The 17,961-nt window shown below is 39.6% G+C and overlaps 1 protein-coding gene across 3 annotated transcripts in view; it reads left to right on the top strand.

Annotated features, from left to right (window-relative positions):
• Nucleotides 1–17,961, top strand: part of PCDH15 (protocadherin related 15) — a 400,140-nt gene that overhangs the window by 130,446 nt on the left and 251,733 nt on the right. For all 3 annotated transcript variants that reach the window (XM_075717276.1, XM_075717274.1, XM_075717275.1), the window contains exons 6-7: nucleotides 3,561–3,671; nucleotides 6,812–6,982. In XM_075717276.1, coding sequence (XP_075573391.1) covers nucleotides 3,561–3,671; nucleotides 6,812–6,982 — 282 coding nt within the window. The remainder of the gene's footprint in view (nucleotides 1–3,560; nucleotides 3,672–6,811; nucleotides 6,983–17,961) is intronic.

The raw sequence follows: 17,961 nt of genomic DNA, 5'->3' as shown, positions 1-17,961 counted from the left end.
TCAATAAAGACTATGAAAAATGTTGGCACTGAGAAAATACCTCTTCCAGAAAATACTTCTTCCAGATAACTTAAGAAAATGGAAAGTGCTTCAAAAAATTAAACACTTAAGCATGCACTGAATATGTTGGTATACTGAAAACAATAACAAAATACAAATCCCTTAAAATATTATGGCTGCTAAAGTTGTGTTGTGCCACACTGAAATAGAAGAGCTGCTTTGTATTTAATTTACTATTAAGTCATAGTATTATATTGCTCAAAGGCATCCTGGGAAATCTTTCTAAAAGCATCTCCCACAAGCACAGTTGTGCCTCAAGTTCAGCAGAGAGGTTTGTCTAACCACTAGTGAAGGACATTATAGCATCCCGAAGTGGTTTGGTCTGGTGTTTTGCTACAGGAAGAGTTAAAAAACATTCCCTAAAACTTTTCCTCTCTTACTCAGTGAAACGTACTTGTTCTTGTTGAGGGGTTTCCCCAGCTGGAACAACTTCTTTGGAGTAATTAGTTGCTTTATTGTATCTTTGCCTTAGTGCTTTTAAAGTCCAGATTAAATAAATCGGATTCTTTCATCTGTAGATAACCTTTATGCGTATAATAGTGCTTTACACAGTGGTGCGTTTTGTGCGTGTGCTTGACAGAGATGACCTCGCATCGTTGTAAGCTGTTTCCTCTCAGCTGTCAACTTGCCAAGGAGTTACTGCATAGTATCTGCTACAAGTGGATTTTCTTCCTTAACCTGGGAAGTGATTATACCATGCTCAAAAATTATGTGTACAGCTTAGTGTGAACTATCTCTGCTTTTCTACTTCTAGGATCTGCCTCTTGTGTGATGAAGATGCCCGCAGTGTAGTTCGGCACCAATGACATAGTCTCCTGCCTTAGAAAAAGCCGACTGATTATAGCTCATAAGTTTCACTGGAGAGTAATTTAGGCATTTGAAAAAAAAACTGTAGAAACAAGAGGTGTTATTCTAGAAATTCAGTTTAATTAATTATTTTGTTGTTTAATTGGCAAGATACAGAAAAGCCAAGTAGAAAAACGAGTACAAATCATACTTGATATAGGGCAGGGCTCTAGGCATCATGTAAAGCAATGCTATAAAACTTTTCTTAGCTGTTAAAAGGTAAGGATCAGGTCAATTAACTTGCCAAAAAGATTCTGTCTCCTAATGCAGAGTGGGTTTTTAGATCTCTGAGGGCTCTATTTATACCTGAAGGTTGCTAGGACAAATGCATCCTCAAAACAAGCTCTGGACTCCCTCCTTACTAGCTAATTTTACTGAGATTCATTGTATTGTGTTTGGTGAGGATTCAAAATCAAACATTTTGAGTTTAATCCGGAGTTAGGGAATAGGCATAATGCTTTTGCTATACTGATTTTTCACCTGTCATCTCTCTGGGGAGTAAATCAAATGGCTATCCTGCTGACTTTCCCCATTTTAAATTTGCTGGCCCAGATTCAAAATTATGGGCCAACAAATGTTCTAAGTCATGAAGACTGCTGTACAAAAGCATTCTGTTGTCTCTGTTTTGAAGTGAATGGAGAACCAGTCTTGTTTTCTTGGAGTAAGTGGGTGACAAAGCAGTGTCGTGGTGTTCCTGACTTCCAGCGTGCACTGGCTCATTCCAGTATTGGCTGGAAATGCAGGTGAGATGTGATGGTCTCGTGCACATCTTTTAATTGCCTTGGAGCTTCGTTACCGTTTGGGTTGCTGCAGAAATAAGTGGAATTTGGAGGAGGAATCACAGGGCTGATCTGATGTGGTAACTTCAGGAGCTGTGGCACAAATTTAGGTCTGGAAGTTCAGCTTTAAATCACCAGGGAACGATCGCATTTCTGTGCTGTGTTGGAGCAAGAGGGGCCTCCGGATATAAGCAGTTTGGGAAGAGGTTGAAGTTTTCTGCTGAAATTGTGCTGATCCTTCCTAACAGTTTAGGTTGTACAGTTCCACTGAAGTGCATCCTCATGCCAAGATCTGCCAAGGAAAAGGCAGTTATTTTGAGAGTGCCTTGGCTGGTTCTCAGCTGCAGGGTCTTTTCCAGCTGTTTCTGGCCTTTTAAGTCGGAGATAAATGGGCTAAAGCAGTTAGGAGGAGAATCTTCCTTGTGAATTAGAAGCGGCACATATATGTATGCATGCACACATCGTCTTGTACAGCAGTCAAAGATACTACCCATTAGTTGCACTGTTCGCAACCTGCTTGCTTGTTTGTGCAAATCCCGTTAAAAGAAAGGACGGGGCGGGGGGCGAAAGCAGTGAACCCAACCCTACTGAACCCAACCCTACTTGGTTCTTCCTTCTTCCAGCAGAGTCTGTTCTAGTTTCCTGTTTTGCCTCAGTATAAATATTGTAATAGATTTCACCCCCCCACCCCCAAGTGGGAACTATTTTTTTTTATCCAGAGAGATGAGTGCCAAACTCGGACATAAGCAAACAGTGTCTCCGGTTATTTAGCAGAGTCTGTGATGTACTTTCCAATCCTGTTTTCTTGCACACCACAAATATCTGCAGCATGGTGAATTTAATAATTGTTATCATTTATTTGCTGAAAAACAAACTGCAATATAAGCAGATGTTTCAGCTTTTAGAGGAAAAAAAGGCCTTGTATGTTACCTAAGGAAAAAATAGTACTCTGTACCTCTGCAGTGTTTTCAGTGGAGAGATTTGGAATATTGTATTGCTATTACACGATCAACCTACTTAGATGTTAACTATATTCTACATGGATTGGAGCATGAAAAGATTTTTTTTTTTTTAATGTGATTAATTTGATAAGAGAACTGGAACCAAGCCTCACACCCGAAACCTGTGTCTGTGCCTGTAATCCTCCTCCCAAAATGGGTCATTAGTCAAAGTGAATCCTTTAAAGGTGCGTGCACCCCAGCAGTAACCTCCTGCTATTCAGTGCCACACCTTAGCAATCTGAATCTGCTTAAGCAAATACGCAGGACAAATTTAATTTCACTCGATTTACCCATCCTGATTTACCCTGAAATCTGAATTTGCTAGTGTATGAACAAGTGCATAACTGGCACCGAAGCATGTAGCAATGATGTTCTCTGCACGTTTACTACTTCATTGCCCCCATGAAAGCCAGAATAAAGAGAAGATAAGTACAATGATGTGGATTTCTTAATTTCTAATACTTGGTAGTTTCTACAGTGGTGACAAGAAATAGATGAAGGCAAGCCGAACTGTAGGAACTGAAGACCTGAACTCTCAGCTGACAAATAGGGAAAGCTTTTTCTGAACACGCTACTGCAAATGCAGCATGGCAAATATGCAAGAAGCAGGATAGTTAGCCTTCAGTTTGTGGTTGGAAGTAATAACATATATGCAAAGAATCGGAGAATTCTGTTACGTATAGATTATTTCTTGTGGGGTTCTTATGGAGTAAACTGAGTGGGGAGAAAACATAGAAAACTTTAAAATCTCTGATCTGGAAAGCACGTGCCATCTTGGTATGCCATCCAATCGACCATCTCGTCATGGCCTATCTGAAACGTGTTTTAATTTTGAAGCATGTTCAATTTTATTGTACTGTTTTAACTTTTGCAGACTTCCAACAGGACCTTTGATATTCCTCTCACTTTGTCCGGAGCAGTAGTTCTACGGGAAAGACTAAATTATGAAGAGAAGACGCGTTATTTTGTCATTGTTCAAGCAAATGTAAGTGTAGATCTCTTGATGACCATTTACGCTCCTGATTGAGGTGGGGTTTTAGTTTGCAGATTTAGATTTTTCCAAGGAAGGGAAAATTCTTGCTGAAATACCAGGTCTGATAATACTCTTCTCCCAAAGATCTTATTTAAGATTTATCTAGGTCGTTGAAAGCTTAGACATATTATTACTGGTTAAAAAAGCTTGCTCAGTGTGTATAACAAGGCAACCTTTTTGGCACAAGGAAAAGAAGTTGCAAATTTGAAGTACAGCCCATGCAGAAAAGTGCATTCTAGTGTCACTAAGTGTTCATTTTCTAACAAATCTAGTGGTGCTAATTTGATCTCAAATGAGTTTAATGGATACAATTTAGTTGTATCCTTCAGGTTTGAAATGCATTTTTCTATAAAGAGGTGATTTTTCTTTCAAGTCATATTGCAAGTGTATCTAGAGTTTTTTACAGAGTGGCTGGCAGTGGATAATGCATACAGAGAAGTGATGTTTAAACTATATTTAATGTATCTGTCATCAGAGAAGTTTTTTGTTGCCCTTGGCTGTGAAAGCTTTTTTCCCTTTTTGTCCTTCTGATAATAGCTGAAATGAAAACTTTTCCTCTGTTGTTTACCTCTGTTGTGATACTACTTCATTTGTGGGAAAATGAGAATGCTCTGCAGCAACTTCAGATAGCTGGCTCCTGAATTCATGCATTTATATTACTGTCACCTTTCTGATACAGAATTGTAGATACATTGCACAATATATTTTACAGTCCGCTTTCCTACATATTTTGTGGCACGTCCAGCATTCCCCCGACAGAAGATAGGCTCCGGGGGTGTCTCAACACTTTTTGCACTTAGATATATCTAAAGATGCTTCCCAGCTGTTGGAACAAGTCGTTTTACCTGGGTAGCGTAACTTGCTGATGTCTTGACCAGGAATACGGGAAGGCTCAGAACTGATTTGCCCTGTTGTTTTATCAATAATTTATTCTGCAGATCACCACTGCGTATTCACAGCTCTTTTCCTTTGATGTCAGAGCTGTGAGTTTCAGGAGACACTGCGCTCCTAAAAAGTAGCTGGGGTAGTTGAGCAGGTCGTGTTTTTCAAGAGAAAGACATGGTGTGCAACTGGGTGAGCACTCGCGTGAGGAGGGAAGCCTGTCACGCTGCAGGAGCAACTGGTGAAGGCACAGCTTGGGATGCCTGGTGGCAGTAGTACAAAGTAATCTCATGTTAATTTGTTCATTCCCTTCAATATACGTCCTTATGCAGTCAGTTGTCACCTTTCTGGCACCGGGTTTGGGACTGGAGCGGTGCCCGATAGCTTCTGTATCGTGTTTATACATAATGGGGCAGCCCGCATGATCGAAATGTCTCGCGAGGCCGTGTATTTTCTCAAACATACCCAAATGGGAACTGAGCTCACAAAAGTTTTGAGTGCTCACAGATGAGAAACTAGATCTCAAAGAAAGGCTCTCATTAAGCTCTGTAGCGCAGCTTTTTTAGGAGTTTGCCTTATGCACCCTTTTGTATTTTTTTTATTTTACAGAATATTGCAGGTTGCATTTAATTCTCTCTATTGTATGTACTATGGAATCATACTTTTATTCCACTCATCACATTAGCAGTGATCATTTATTGTTCTTGCATCCTAAAGATATTACGTGAAATTAATTTCTCTGTATCTGTGCTTTGGTCCAGTATTACTCAAAGGCATATAGTGGGGGAATGTAAAAAAGTTGAGCTGATGATGAAGGCTGCTCATTGTAGCTGGTATTGTTTTTCCTCATTGACCATGAAGAAAGCTGAATGCAGAAATTCCCCTATTTAGTAACTAAATGTAAAGCAGTTCCAAGAACTGAGTGGACTGCAAAGTAGGGGAAAAAAATATATACCCAATGTGATTTAGAGCAATGACCTCTATTCCTCTTACACAATGATGACGATGATGATAATATTAAACAGCATAAAGACTTTAAAAAAAAAAAATCGCTTTTTTGTTTTCTGTCAATGTTAACCTAGGACAAGACATAGCTAATGGCCCATATTCCCTCCAGAAGCTATCACAACAGTTCCTCCATGAAAATGGAAATATTTTTGACTGTTTTAAAAAGAATACTGGATAGTCATGCTGTTACTTCACTGTGAAAACAAAAAAGAAGAGGTGCACTGTTGCTAGTGTGTACATTGTTCAGTGTATAAAAATAACTCAGGTGGTTCCCACAATTCAGGAAAGTAGTTTTATTCTGTACCATCTGGAAAGAGAAAAAGGAGACAGTAAAGAAGTTGCAATATTCAGTGGTGCCTTGTGTACCCAAAGATTTTTTTTTTTTTTTTTTAAAAAAAAGCCAAACCATGATACATTGAAAAGAGCCTGTCATGCTGCATGGAGACTTTTTTGGGGATGCAGCATTGTAGCTGCTTTCTTGTGGACAGGAGTGTTCTTCAACATTTAAAACATGAGCAGTGTAACTCATTCTCTAGACAAATCAGCTTTCCACATGGAGCACAGTTTGGAGATCTTGGGTCAATCTCATTGCTGTTCTCTGGCTAGTTGGTTTTTGGGGGGGGCTGGAAGGAGGTGCTAAATCTTTCTTAAATTGTGGCGTGCAGAGGTGGATTGAGCATTACAGTCCAGGGCCTCTCCACTGCCAATTAGAAAAGAAGTTTCTGCTTATGCTTTCCATTTCTGTAAGTGAAAGTCCTTCTACTGAAGGACTACTATCTGTAGATAGGATTTGGTAGAGCTACACAAGGCAGTGTAAGAGTATATTTCACTTACTGTAAGTAAGGCACGAGGGACTTCTTATCTTATACGAGTATGCTGCATTTTTCTACATTTAACAAGACACGTATCTTCATTTCACACATTTCCTGAGAATTCATTTCTCAAAACGGTATTATTTCCGAGTGATAGACGTCTCTCAGTATTTCTTAATTCAAGAGGTGAACTTTTACCTCTTAATTGTATTTCTGAGCCTTTATGAAATTAAAGGCTGTAGCTCTGAGGCTGAAGCTTCTGTAATTAGCTATTTCCTAGAACCTGGATAATTATGGTGCTTATATGTTTTGCCCTTAGCTTTATCTTTAAACTTTTTTGTTGGTTCTGAATTCAGAAAGTCTCACCAAATGTCACTCGTTTGCTCACAGGACCGTGCCCAAAATCTTAATGAGCGAAGGACAAGTACAACCACCCTGACAGTTGACGTGCTCGATGGGGACGATTTGGGACCGATGTTTCTTCCATGTGTCTTGGTGAATAATACTCGTGACTGTAGACCTCTCACCTACCAAGCGAGCTTGCCAGAACTAACTGATCCTGTAAGTCCTCTTGATTTTTTTGCAAGTTTTATATGTTTGTTTTGCAAGCAACTGTCATCTTTTTTCTGTGGACGCAGTTGAGAACTGTAACCAGAAAGGTCATGTATGCTTTATGCCACGTATTATGTGCTAAACAGAAGAAAACCAAGGTAAGATATATGTAGGAATAGATGGTGAAATTCTAGCTTTGATACAATGGCAAACTGCTCATTCACTACAAGGGCTGAGTGTCACTGAAATTCGGTCAACTGTGGAATTCCTTTTCCTGACCTGTCTGTGTTTTGCTCTCGAAATACCCTGAAGAAGCACTTTTGAGAAGATACTTGATGTGTTATTCCATTCAGGATTGTTACAGACCTTAGGACAAGGATTTTTTTGGAAAAGGGAGCATTAGTCACTAGTCCCTGAAAAGATTATTTGTTGCTATTATCTGGTTTCAATCAAGAGCAACGTGTGTTTATCCCATGTAGATGCTTGTACTAAGTATGTCAGTTAATACATCAGTTAGGAAAGGGATAAAGGTCAGTGTGAGGCTCGTTTCATGCTGGAATGTGTACAGTGAATCACAAAAGGAAGAGGTGAGAGCATCACTCACATCATTTCTTGATGCAAGGCGGTGCCAACTCCCCTTCCTTACCGGAGAACTGCTGCTTGGTATAATGGAGACGTGCATCTCTGTGGTGGGTGAAACAGGAAAATGAATTTTGTAATTTATATTGATACATGACCTTTGATTCATGTGTTTAGGAATATAAAAAGGAATAGCCAATTGAATCACTAGGTATTACCCCACCCGATTGACGTTGACATTAAGATAAAGTTGAGTATTGACACTAAGATCATGACTTCCCTTGTTCATTGCAGGACATGCTCTCTGTCCTGCTTCCTCCGACCAGGAGATGGGGGAAGTGAGGCTGTAAGTGTGGAGGTTTTTGCTATCCTGTGCCTTATTCATCTTGCTGTCCTGTGCCTCGTAGTCTGTTGCAAGCCACATATTATGGTTTCCTGCTTTGTCTGGCCTCAGGGTCCCACTGCAAATATGCCTGAGCAGGGTCACCAAGCACTGCCACCACCCTGCTTGGTTAATTCAGATGATACTCTTGGCGAATTTCAAAATCTCTCGCAGTTGTTTTTTTCCGTTTTAGGAACAGCTGACATTGGGTCTAATATACAGCAGTTGATCCGCTGCTTCTGAACAGGTTAATGGTACAGGCTCTGGTTTAATAACCAGTACAGTCTTAAGGAGGTGACATAAGGCTTTTTGTAATCAAGATGTGCTGTTAGTGTGCCTTCTGGATAAGGGAGGACTAGAACAAGTTTCAGGAAGGTGGTCTAAGTCAGTCTGCACCCCTTGGCAAACTTCTTGGAGGAAGACTGGGTCGTACAGGGCACATGCACCTCTAAAGGAGGCGGTGTTTCTCTCTACCGAAGAAGCTCTTCCTACCAGCTGCAGCCTGATGTGTAAGGTGTAGCAAGACTGGAGCCTTGAGATACTCAGCTTTTGACAGCAGCAAATCAGTTGGGAAAGGGAAGGGGAGAGACGTTCCAGATTTAACCTTACAATACTGATTTACGCATTTCTCTTTTTCACTTCTACACCTTGGGATTTGATAACCCTTTGTAACTGTGTTGTCTGTTTTGGACTTTGTGAATAAACCTTTTTGTATTAAATTTTACGTTAATTTGGCTTGGGCTCAGTGTCATTCTAAGTTAACTGGGTTGCCACAAGTTATTTCCCAGCTGAGTACGTGGCCTCATCAGGCTTGCTGGGGCACCCAAACTGTGAAGGATGACAGAGCATGACCCCATTTTATCTGCACAGGTCTAGTAGAGTTCCCAGTACAGAGGCAGGCGAGGCAAAAATTACGAATAGCTGGTGTTTGGTCATTACCTTGGTTTTTATCTGGTTATTTTAAGGTAGAACACAAGTCATATGATTTTCCGGATACAGCTCTCACAGATGGAAGGAATCCAGCCCTGTCTTCATTCCTGCCCTTGGTCAGGCACATACACTGTGCTGAAAGACGAGGTGTCTGCCAAGGAGGGTGTACTAGGCTAGGAAAAATCTGACTAGTGCTTAGGTGCGGAGTTGCAAAATGTATTCATTCAACTTCATAAGCTACGATCTGTTCAGGTGTCAGCTTTTTTTCTTTGATTTTTGGCTTTTTTGCGTCAAACTGCAACTTGAGAAATCTGACCCATGAAATGAGAAACTGGTTCTGTTGATAAACTACCAGCTATTTGCTGTTTGTCTATTTGTAGCACTGCAGCTGTTTTGATAAACGTAAGTGGAAGAAGGATGTTTGAACTCTCAGTTTTACCTTGGGTACTTCAGATATTTGCGTGACTTCCATATCTTCTAAATGAATTAGAATTTAGATGGTACCTAAACAGGTTCAGCTAGTAAACATGTGTATTACATGTGTCCTGCAAACAGCAGTTATAATAAAATGCAGAGAAGCCTGAGCTGTCTGGACTAGCCAGGGGCTGACAGTGGACTCATGTGATGCTCTGATCTGGCAAAGCAGCCTGGGCAGAAGACCTCGTTCAGAGATAGGTTGGAGATTTCTGCATGATGTGAAACTGTTGTGTTGCACCGCGTAGGCAAGAGCCATCTGAGTCCGTAAAGCTGTAAGACTGTAACTATGATGTCAGGTTATTTAGAAGATGGTAATTACCAATATAGCCCTCAGAATGATTTATGTGAAGTTTCTTGCACCAGTTATTTTCTTAAAAGATAATCTTTACTACACTATAGGTGTTGAATCTTCCGGTGGGTGTAGCAAATAGAACAGAATGCTGTTTGCTAAAGTTTTTTTAATCGTAGCCACTATATAGGCTAAAGGATTATTTTTAGTCCAACGTTGTCATTTTTAAATTTGCTTTTTAATTTTTCAATGAACATGAGAAAGAATATTAATGAATCTAGAACAAAGTGTGTTGAAATATGAATTATTCAGAAGCAGTAGCTTGAAAAAGAAGTCCTGCTTTACAGGGCAAGACACCTACTCAGCTGACCCCTAAAGTAAAGAATTTAATGTAACTGGTGAGAATAATATTTTTATTCAGTCTTGCACAATTACTTATCTTTAGTTGACCTCCATCCATGAATTTACTGAGGTAAAAATCGTATTTCCTTTTCAAGCTTCGTTCCCTTAGATGCTCTAAAGCAGTTGGATGCATTGGCAATGAAGAATCCATGCAGCGTGTGCTTTGTTTATGGTCTTTGGCTGGCAGAGATGGAAGAGGCCAGCAAAATTAATGGATCCCTTTGTTACCAGAGAAGCAATTTATTTTCCTGAAGAACAATATCGAGGTTTACACTATGCCTTCTGAGAGTTGGTCTGACTCATGGCAGTATTAATAATATTATTAAATCTGCTCCAGGCTGGGCAGGGTGCTGTATAATTACTATTTATACACCTGTAAGACCCTGTTTTGCCTTTCTGCCATTTGCACAGACAGCGTAAATTCCCCCAAAGCTGCAGATCTTCCAAGCAGAGCCAGAAGTTATCTGATGGTCCTCTCTGGGTGTGCGTATGGAATGAAATGCGATAGTGCCTTCTCGGTCAGCCGGGGGCTGCCTGTTACTGACTGAGCTTTGCCGCAAGCTGCGACGTTCTTCATTGGGGGTTGCCTGGTTTTGTGAGCGGCACTTTTGCCCTGCCACCAACGAGCTACTGTAATTAATTGCTGTGACGGCCTTATTAGGTCTAGGAACACAGCTAAGATCATATGAACATCAGTGTCTCTGATACCAAATGCTTGTGAGGTGCTTTTGCAACTTTGTAGAGGAGGCAGAAACTCATAGTTTGGACTAAAACTTTGGATGTTTTTATAGCACACGAGCTATTCTAAATGCTTAATCCTATGGTAGGTGAGTGGTAAGTGAGGGCTAAACTGCCTCACCACTGCTGAAGCCCAGACGCAGAGCTAAATTAAGAGCCCGTAATCCACACCTTAGATTATGTATTGCTTCCCTGGGCAGTATTTGCTTGTGAAGTGCTACCTGTTGAGTCTGATTCAGTGCCCGTGACAGCGATGGAGTAAACGGCTTTAAAAGTTCCCAGACCAGGAGGGAAAAGAAACAAATCCGCCGAGTTTTGAGCCCTCTAATAATCATTGCAAAAATTATTATCTTGCAGAAAAGACACCAAAGCCCACGATAAGACAGCATTGAAAGTCATTGTTTGAAGTTCTGTCTCATAATACATGTGCAAATCCTTTCGCTTCATTTCCTTTAGGGGAATGCAAAGTACAGCTTCAGTGTTGTTTTACAATGAGCTAGCATAAACCTTTCAAAAATTCCAAGTTCCACAAGCCAAATATATTGCCTTATAACAGAAGGAAAAACAATGTCTTTGCTAGACGGAAGGATGCATGTACGAACCTCCTGTGTCTGCTAATTGCTCCGTATACTTCTGTGTGTGTTTCCTGGTTGTCACCATCCTACTTTCTCTCTGGGAATGAATTTACTGTTGTTAGATAAATTTCAGTTTCCAAGAAAACCCGTGTTCTTTGTTGGTTGGGGGGGGGTTGTGGTGGTGATGTTACATAGTTTTACATTTACAATATATATGCAGTGTTTCTGTGTCTGATCAAATCTGGTAAGTAATTTTCCTCCCCCCCCCTCCCCCCCATTGTCTCAGGAAGACTTCAATAAATTGATATTTCTTATCAGGATGTGCAAATCATCAAATGGAGTTAAAAAAAAATACAACCGTATAAATGTCTCATAACATTGGAAGGATAATTTCTCCTCCCTCTTTTTTTCCCTTCCAGTCATGCTCTCTTTGTGAAGGTTTTGTCCGTTTCTATACTCAATTTTTTCCATCATCATACAAAGAAGAAAAGCTAATTAGTAGTAAAATATAGATTAGACTTATTTAATCAGTTGCTGGAGTAGTTTTGCAACAAACGGATTCATTATCAGGTTCCGCAGGGTAATTATCAGTCCACAGGAACACTAATAATCTCCATGACACCTATGAGGCTTTCTTTGTACTAATTCAAGATTCACCACTTTAAACACCTAGCTGCATTATGAGACATTGCTTATTAATGCACCACTGATGTATCTTTCTACATGGAAAGTATTTATTTTTTGTACTAATTATCCTCAGTATCCTTAGGAGTTGTGTCAGCAGGAACCTTACAAAGTCTGCGGGCTCAGCTGCCCTGTTGAGGAGAGACCCAAGGAGATGGGTCTGAGCAGAGGGCTGCTAGATGAAAGGCTAAAAAAAAAAATTCTCTAAAGAACAGTGTGGTCGAGGGGGGTAAAAAATGACATTGAAGAGCAGGAAGTGCCCTTAGAAGCCTTCAAGCTTTTGTTAGCAAGAAGGACCTATTTAGTTAGATTAGTTTGGATGTAGGGAAAGAAAACTGAACTTTTAAGAGGTGGTATTGTAATCCTGCTGGGTAAAAAGAAATCCTGCTCGGTCAGTCAGGGAGCAAGTCCTCCCTGAAGAGCACTGCGCGTATCCTGTAACATATGGTTTGGAAACTGTGGAAACTGCAGACTTTTGATGGTAAAGGTGAAATGAACAGTTTTACTGTACTGTCACAGAAATCCAGAGTTGAATTTTTTTTTTTTTTTATTGCAAAGTTAGGTCATTATATATTCTTTATTTAAAACTGAGCAGACTCTTTTCTGATCACTTCAACAACCTTCCCCCCCCCCCCAAAAGAAGAAAGGTTTTGAATACTTCATGCAAGGGACAAAAAAGTTCATTGACTTTCATATACGCAAAGCATAATGAACTATCATAATATTAAGAATTGTGGCTATACAGTAAATTCATGAAATCCCCAATATTTCTTGACAAAAGTGTATCTTTCTTGGAATCCAGAGTTACCTGAAGAGTTCCCAATTAGCAGTGAAAAGTGTGTTTTGCATCAGACTGCTAGTTATGTCAAAAATGACATGTGCTTTTTAAAACTCGCATTTTATCATACAATCATCAAATCGTTTAGGTTGCAAAAGACCTTTCAGATCATCCAGTCCAACCATTAACCTAACACTGCCAAGCCCACACTAAACCAATCAAGGGTAGACTAGACTAAACCATGTCCCCAAGTGCCACCTCTGCCTGTTTTTTGAACGCTTCCAGGGATGGTGACTCCACCACCTCTCTGGGCAGCCTGTTGCAATGCTTGACCACCCTTTCCGTGAAGAAATTTTTCCTAATATCCAATCTAAATCTTTTCATTTCTTGCTGAAACTCTAGGGACAATCACAATGTTTTTTCTCCAAGCCATTTCCCATGCCCTTTTAGCATTCTAGCTCAGCATCGTACAGTGACGTATTGTAGCAGCTGCAGTAAAATAACTTTCATGCCGCCTTCCTTGGTGTATCGCTGTTTGGCAGTTATTTGCATTTATTGTTCGGGGAATTGGGAACCGACCCTTTATGGTACCTTCTGGGCACCATCACCCCTTGCAGTAGGGAGACCGTGGGGTGTGGAGGTAATGGGTTATTCTCTGGGTGTGAGAAGTGGAAGTGCCGTAGGAGGGAACTGAGGTTAGAGCAGTAGAGGACAGGCTAGTTTTACTCTCCTGGGGAAGAAAAAGGAGTTTGGTGGAGGACTGAAGTCATTTGACCAGTGGGTGGGGCTGGCTTTGGGAACACAGGACAGTTCCGTAAGTAACCAGGTTTAATCAGCTCTGTACAAACCAGTTCCATGCTTATTATTGATAGCTAATTATCACTGCAGAGGATGTGCTGGTTTTTCAGTACCTCTGCGCTTGAGGGTGACAACCACTTAACAATTCTTTCTAAAGTAATTTTGTTGCAGTTCCTTGCTATCTGACTGTACAAATCCCAATTCCTTCCAAACAGAAAACCTCCTGGAAATTTTTTTATAGAGACACGTTAATATAAAACTTGCTGCAAAACAAATAAACAAATTGCAGATTAATGAAATTCAGCAAACTGTATGGAAAACTGTCTGAAAGTTTTGGAAACATCTCCCCATCTTAGTTATAACAGCAGGTATTAGTCAAAGAATAAAGTTCATAAAAATATTCTAGGGGTTTTTTTAATTTCTATTTTTTTTCTGCAGGAAATACCTACCCACAGAGGACATTTTATCCAGGTATCTACTATGCAAACTAAGAGCAAATAACCTTCCCTGAGGTTTGAGAGTAATTTGCTAGTTCAACCTGAGCTTCCATACAGATGCTAATTAAGATTTTTGTGGCACTGAAACACACAGGTTTTGCCATTTGGCAAATTAAAAATGTAGTCTGAGTTGAAGTGAAGATGTATGGTTAAATCAACTTTAATAAAACCTTTCAGCGTGTATAAATAAATAAATAAATAAACCCTTTCCTGCTAAGGAAGCAGCCTCTTTTACCTGTGTGAAGGGTAAAATCTCATAGAAAAGCAGGAGTGCTCACCCTGATGAAAGTGGTTTCTTTCTTGCCTTTTCTTGTAAGCATGACTGCTTAAAGTTAAATGTGCATGGGGGCGAATTTACTCCTACTGACAGTCAAACTGCATAAAGCTAAAAAATCAGGTTAGATTGCCAGTTTTTCTTGCCAAATCTTTTTTTTTTTTTCTTGGTTAGATATGGTACATTCAAAGCTGCAAATGTTCATGGCTAATTTAGGAAGCTGTTAGTTTCTGAAGCAGTTCTGAAGCATCTCAGCATGCCTTTTTTTCTTTGCCTTCTTTTTAGTAAGATTTGGAATCTTTTATTTGAAACATGGTAAAAGAGGTTTGCCAGCCTTTGGCTTACTTTGCCTGTATGGTCTTATGAGCTGCGCTTGTGATTTAATTGCATCAAGCATCAGGAAATTATTTCAGATTTAATTTGTTCCTAATTATTCCTTTCTCTGCAAAATAGATGCTATGCCATTTTTGGGACTGATGCTAAATGCTCTTGTAGGGGATGGTATTTACACTTCGTCCTGGAATTAGACCATGGTTGAGCACAATTACGTCCACTGGCGTGATTGAATGTAAAGTGTGACTTGGGTTTGTGACTTCCAGCGAAAATAGAGCTTTCATCATTAGGAGAACTGCATGTTTCTCTTTAAAACAAATATTTTTGGTAAAGAGAGCATTGACTTTGCATTTTGAATAGGCAGCGTCCAGCTCTGCAGTGGTACCTGGCATGTCAGCATTTTTGCTGAAATTGGAGGGTTGGCTGTTTATAGAGACAGGTCTTGCTGCCTAGCCCAGTAGATAGGCTCTGTCTCTCTCTTGTGTAGAAGTTTTTTGTTGTTTTTTTTCCCTCCATCTGTTTCTTTATCTCTTCCTGTGTTAGAAACTGATCTTGGCTTTGAACTTAGGTGTGCGTTTCTCAGTAATCAATACAGGGGAACGCAACAAATTCCTCATTAACTGCGCTCTGTTCATCTTTGACTTTAATTACGTTCCTGTTGCCTGAGGATCTGTCTTACATTTACCAATAATGAGCCCATGCATTCTTTGTATCTCATGGTTTCAGGGTTTGATAGGAAAGAGAAATAAGCATAAACATGCTTTGGCTTTAAATAAACGTTTAGTTTTAACAGCTGTTATTTCAGAGTTTCTATACAGTCTATACAACAAATGATTAAAGGTAAAAGCTCGTATTTTGTTTAACATTTCTGCAGCCATTCTCCAATGAATGTAGTAGCTCCAGAGCGCAGAAAATCAAGCCTCTTGTTATAGTCCAGACTGTTAACTTTTTGGGTTTACTGTATGCATGTGTTGTCCAGCTTCCTGTGTGAACTCATTCTCATATTTAATGCCATAATCATTTTGCCTTTTCTTCACAAATGCTCCTGTTCCAGAGCATGTGTTAGACAAAATAGCACTGGCAAATCATTCCTTGCTACTGAAAGGTTTATGTACTTTCTTATCTGTATATTATATCTTAGACTATTGATTTAGAAAAGCCTGGCAATTGGTGTTAATTAGACTAAGCTCTTTGGTGAAGGATAGCATGTGCTGTCAACTGTTGAGCTCTAAGATGAATGAGCTCCTGTGTACTTCATACCCAAAAATTATTTGGTAGACAGGGCAATGGTGTCATTTCAGCCATACTACAATAACTAACCAGAGAAGTCCTTTAAAAATTGGGGCTGTAGGCTGTATCTATATGTTCTTGGGTTGTTGCTTGTTCAGTAAATTAGAGAAGAATATCTGTCATGCCTGAGGTTTTGGATAGTCCCTTTGCCACTGGCTGAAAGATGAGCAAATTGACCCATTTTTCAGGTATTAATTTTTCATTAGCAATTTAGGTAAAACCTAAAACTCAGATTAGGAAAGGGAAAATGAAGATTGATTTCCATGACACGTATGCAGCTGCCGGTGTATTTTTTATTGAAAAAGGCAAATTGTTATGGCTGAGTTATTTGCAGTATAGTTGAGCAGCAGATAGCAATTTTTCTAATTAAATTTAAGCGTAGATGCATGATGAACTGATAGGCAATCTTGAATTGCTCTGGAAGTCGGAAAGCAATTCAAAAGGAATGGTAAAATCCTCTCTTGGGTGCAGTTTCCCCTTTAAAGTTTATGGATAAACTTTTCATTTGCATTTTTTTCACTCTTTTCACTCTAATTGCAGCCATACAGAGGTCACCAGATTGATATTAAGTTCAAGGTAATGGACAATGTTAAACAAGCAGTAGCATTCACAGTAGATTTACTAGCATAGGCTTGATATCAGTGATTTTGAATTTACTCTATGGAAATGATGCAGCAAAGTCAAAATGGACAGCTTTGATGAACTATTGATTATCTGCTAGTGCATGATAAGGAGTCATAAAAGGTGTTTTAAGGCTTCTGTTATGATTTTCCCCTATCTTTTACATTTTTGTGGTTGCTTGTCTGTCTCCCATATGCAATCTCTTGATAAGTAGAGCCTTTTTTTTTTTTAAAGGAAATGTCACCGAAAAGTAGTGAAGCATGAAAAGGTTAAAATTACAAAGATGTGATATGTAATTAATTTTTATGTATTTGGGAGTATACCAAGATGTCATGGCTAATTAAAAAGAATTGTCAGTAAAATTGTCAGTAACTTTAATACATGACTACAGGAACCTGAGAATTGTTTTCTCTAATCTCTCTTAGCAGACAGGCAAGCACTTCACTTGCTTGATCAGGCAAGGCAGTCACTGTTCAGTACCTAAGATTAACTTGTGATTTTAAATATAGATGTATTTCAGATAGAGGAGAAGTTAAGTTGGCTGCTTTTCACTTCAAGAAGAAACAAAACCATGCTTTTAACTTAGAAAATGTGATGAATGTTTAAAGAAACCAGATGTTTCAGTTATTGAAAACACTGTTTCTGGTGGAGAAAATTGTAGCAAGGCTGCAGAATAAGTGAATATAGTCTGAAAGATTCTTCCCTGCCGGGGATTTTAACCAAGTTGTGTTTCAGAAATGGAGTTGATGCCTATGGGTAGGAACAAAGTGATATGTCACAGTTGCCTCTGAGTACAGGAAACTTGCTTTAAGTGTGGGATTACTGTGGTGGAGATCTTGCCTCTTATGATTGGTGCATACTGGAAGGGGGGGGGAGAATAGTGAATTTCATTGAAAGATAGAACAGGAAGACACATGGACTCTTTTTTTTAGAATGTGAAAAGAGAATTGGTTGAGCATGATTTACATGCTTTAAGTTTTCACTGCTACTACTCCTTCTTTAAAATGCACAAGGGGAGGTTTTAAGGGAAAAAGGATCAAGCCTGACTGAAAACTGAGAAGTTTTGGACAATACATAGTTAAAAAAATGAAATGGGAAAATAAAAATATCATTGCAGATCATCTTTGAAGTTGTGTTTGGGGGGAGAGAAACACGTTTTGTTTCCTGCTAGGACTGGGTTATCGAGTGACCCGTGATGCACAGTGGCTGGGGGGCTCCCTTGCTGGCGCAGGCAGAGCAGGAGCTGTGGTAGTTCACCAGAGACCCAGTCTGGGCTCGATATTTGGTTGATGGTGAAAACAGGCACACTTCCTAGGTATTTATCAAGCTGTAAAGTGAAAG

The sequence above is a fragment of the Pelecanus crispus genome, chromosome 10 (assembly GCF_030463565.1).
Source record: "Pelecanus crispus isolate bPelCri1 chromosome 10, bPelCri1.pri, whole genome shotgun sequence".
Classification (NCBI taxonomy): Eukaryota; Metazoa; Chordata; class Aves; order Pelecaniformes; family Pelecanidae; genus Pelecanus; species Pelecanus crispus.
This window is presented reverse-complemented; position numbering and strand designations above follow the sequence as displayed.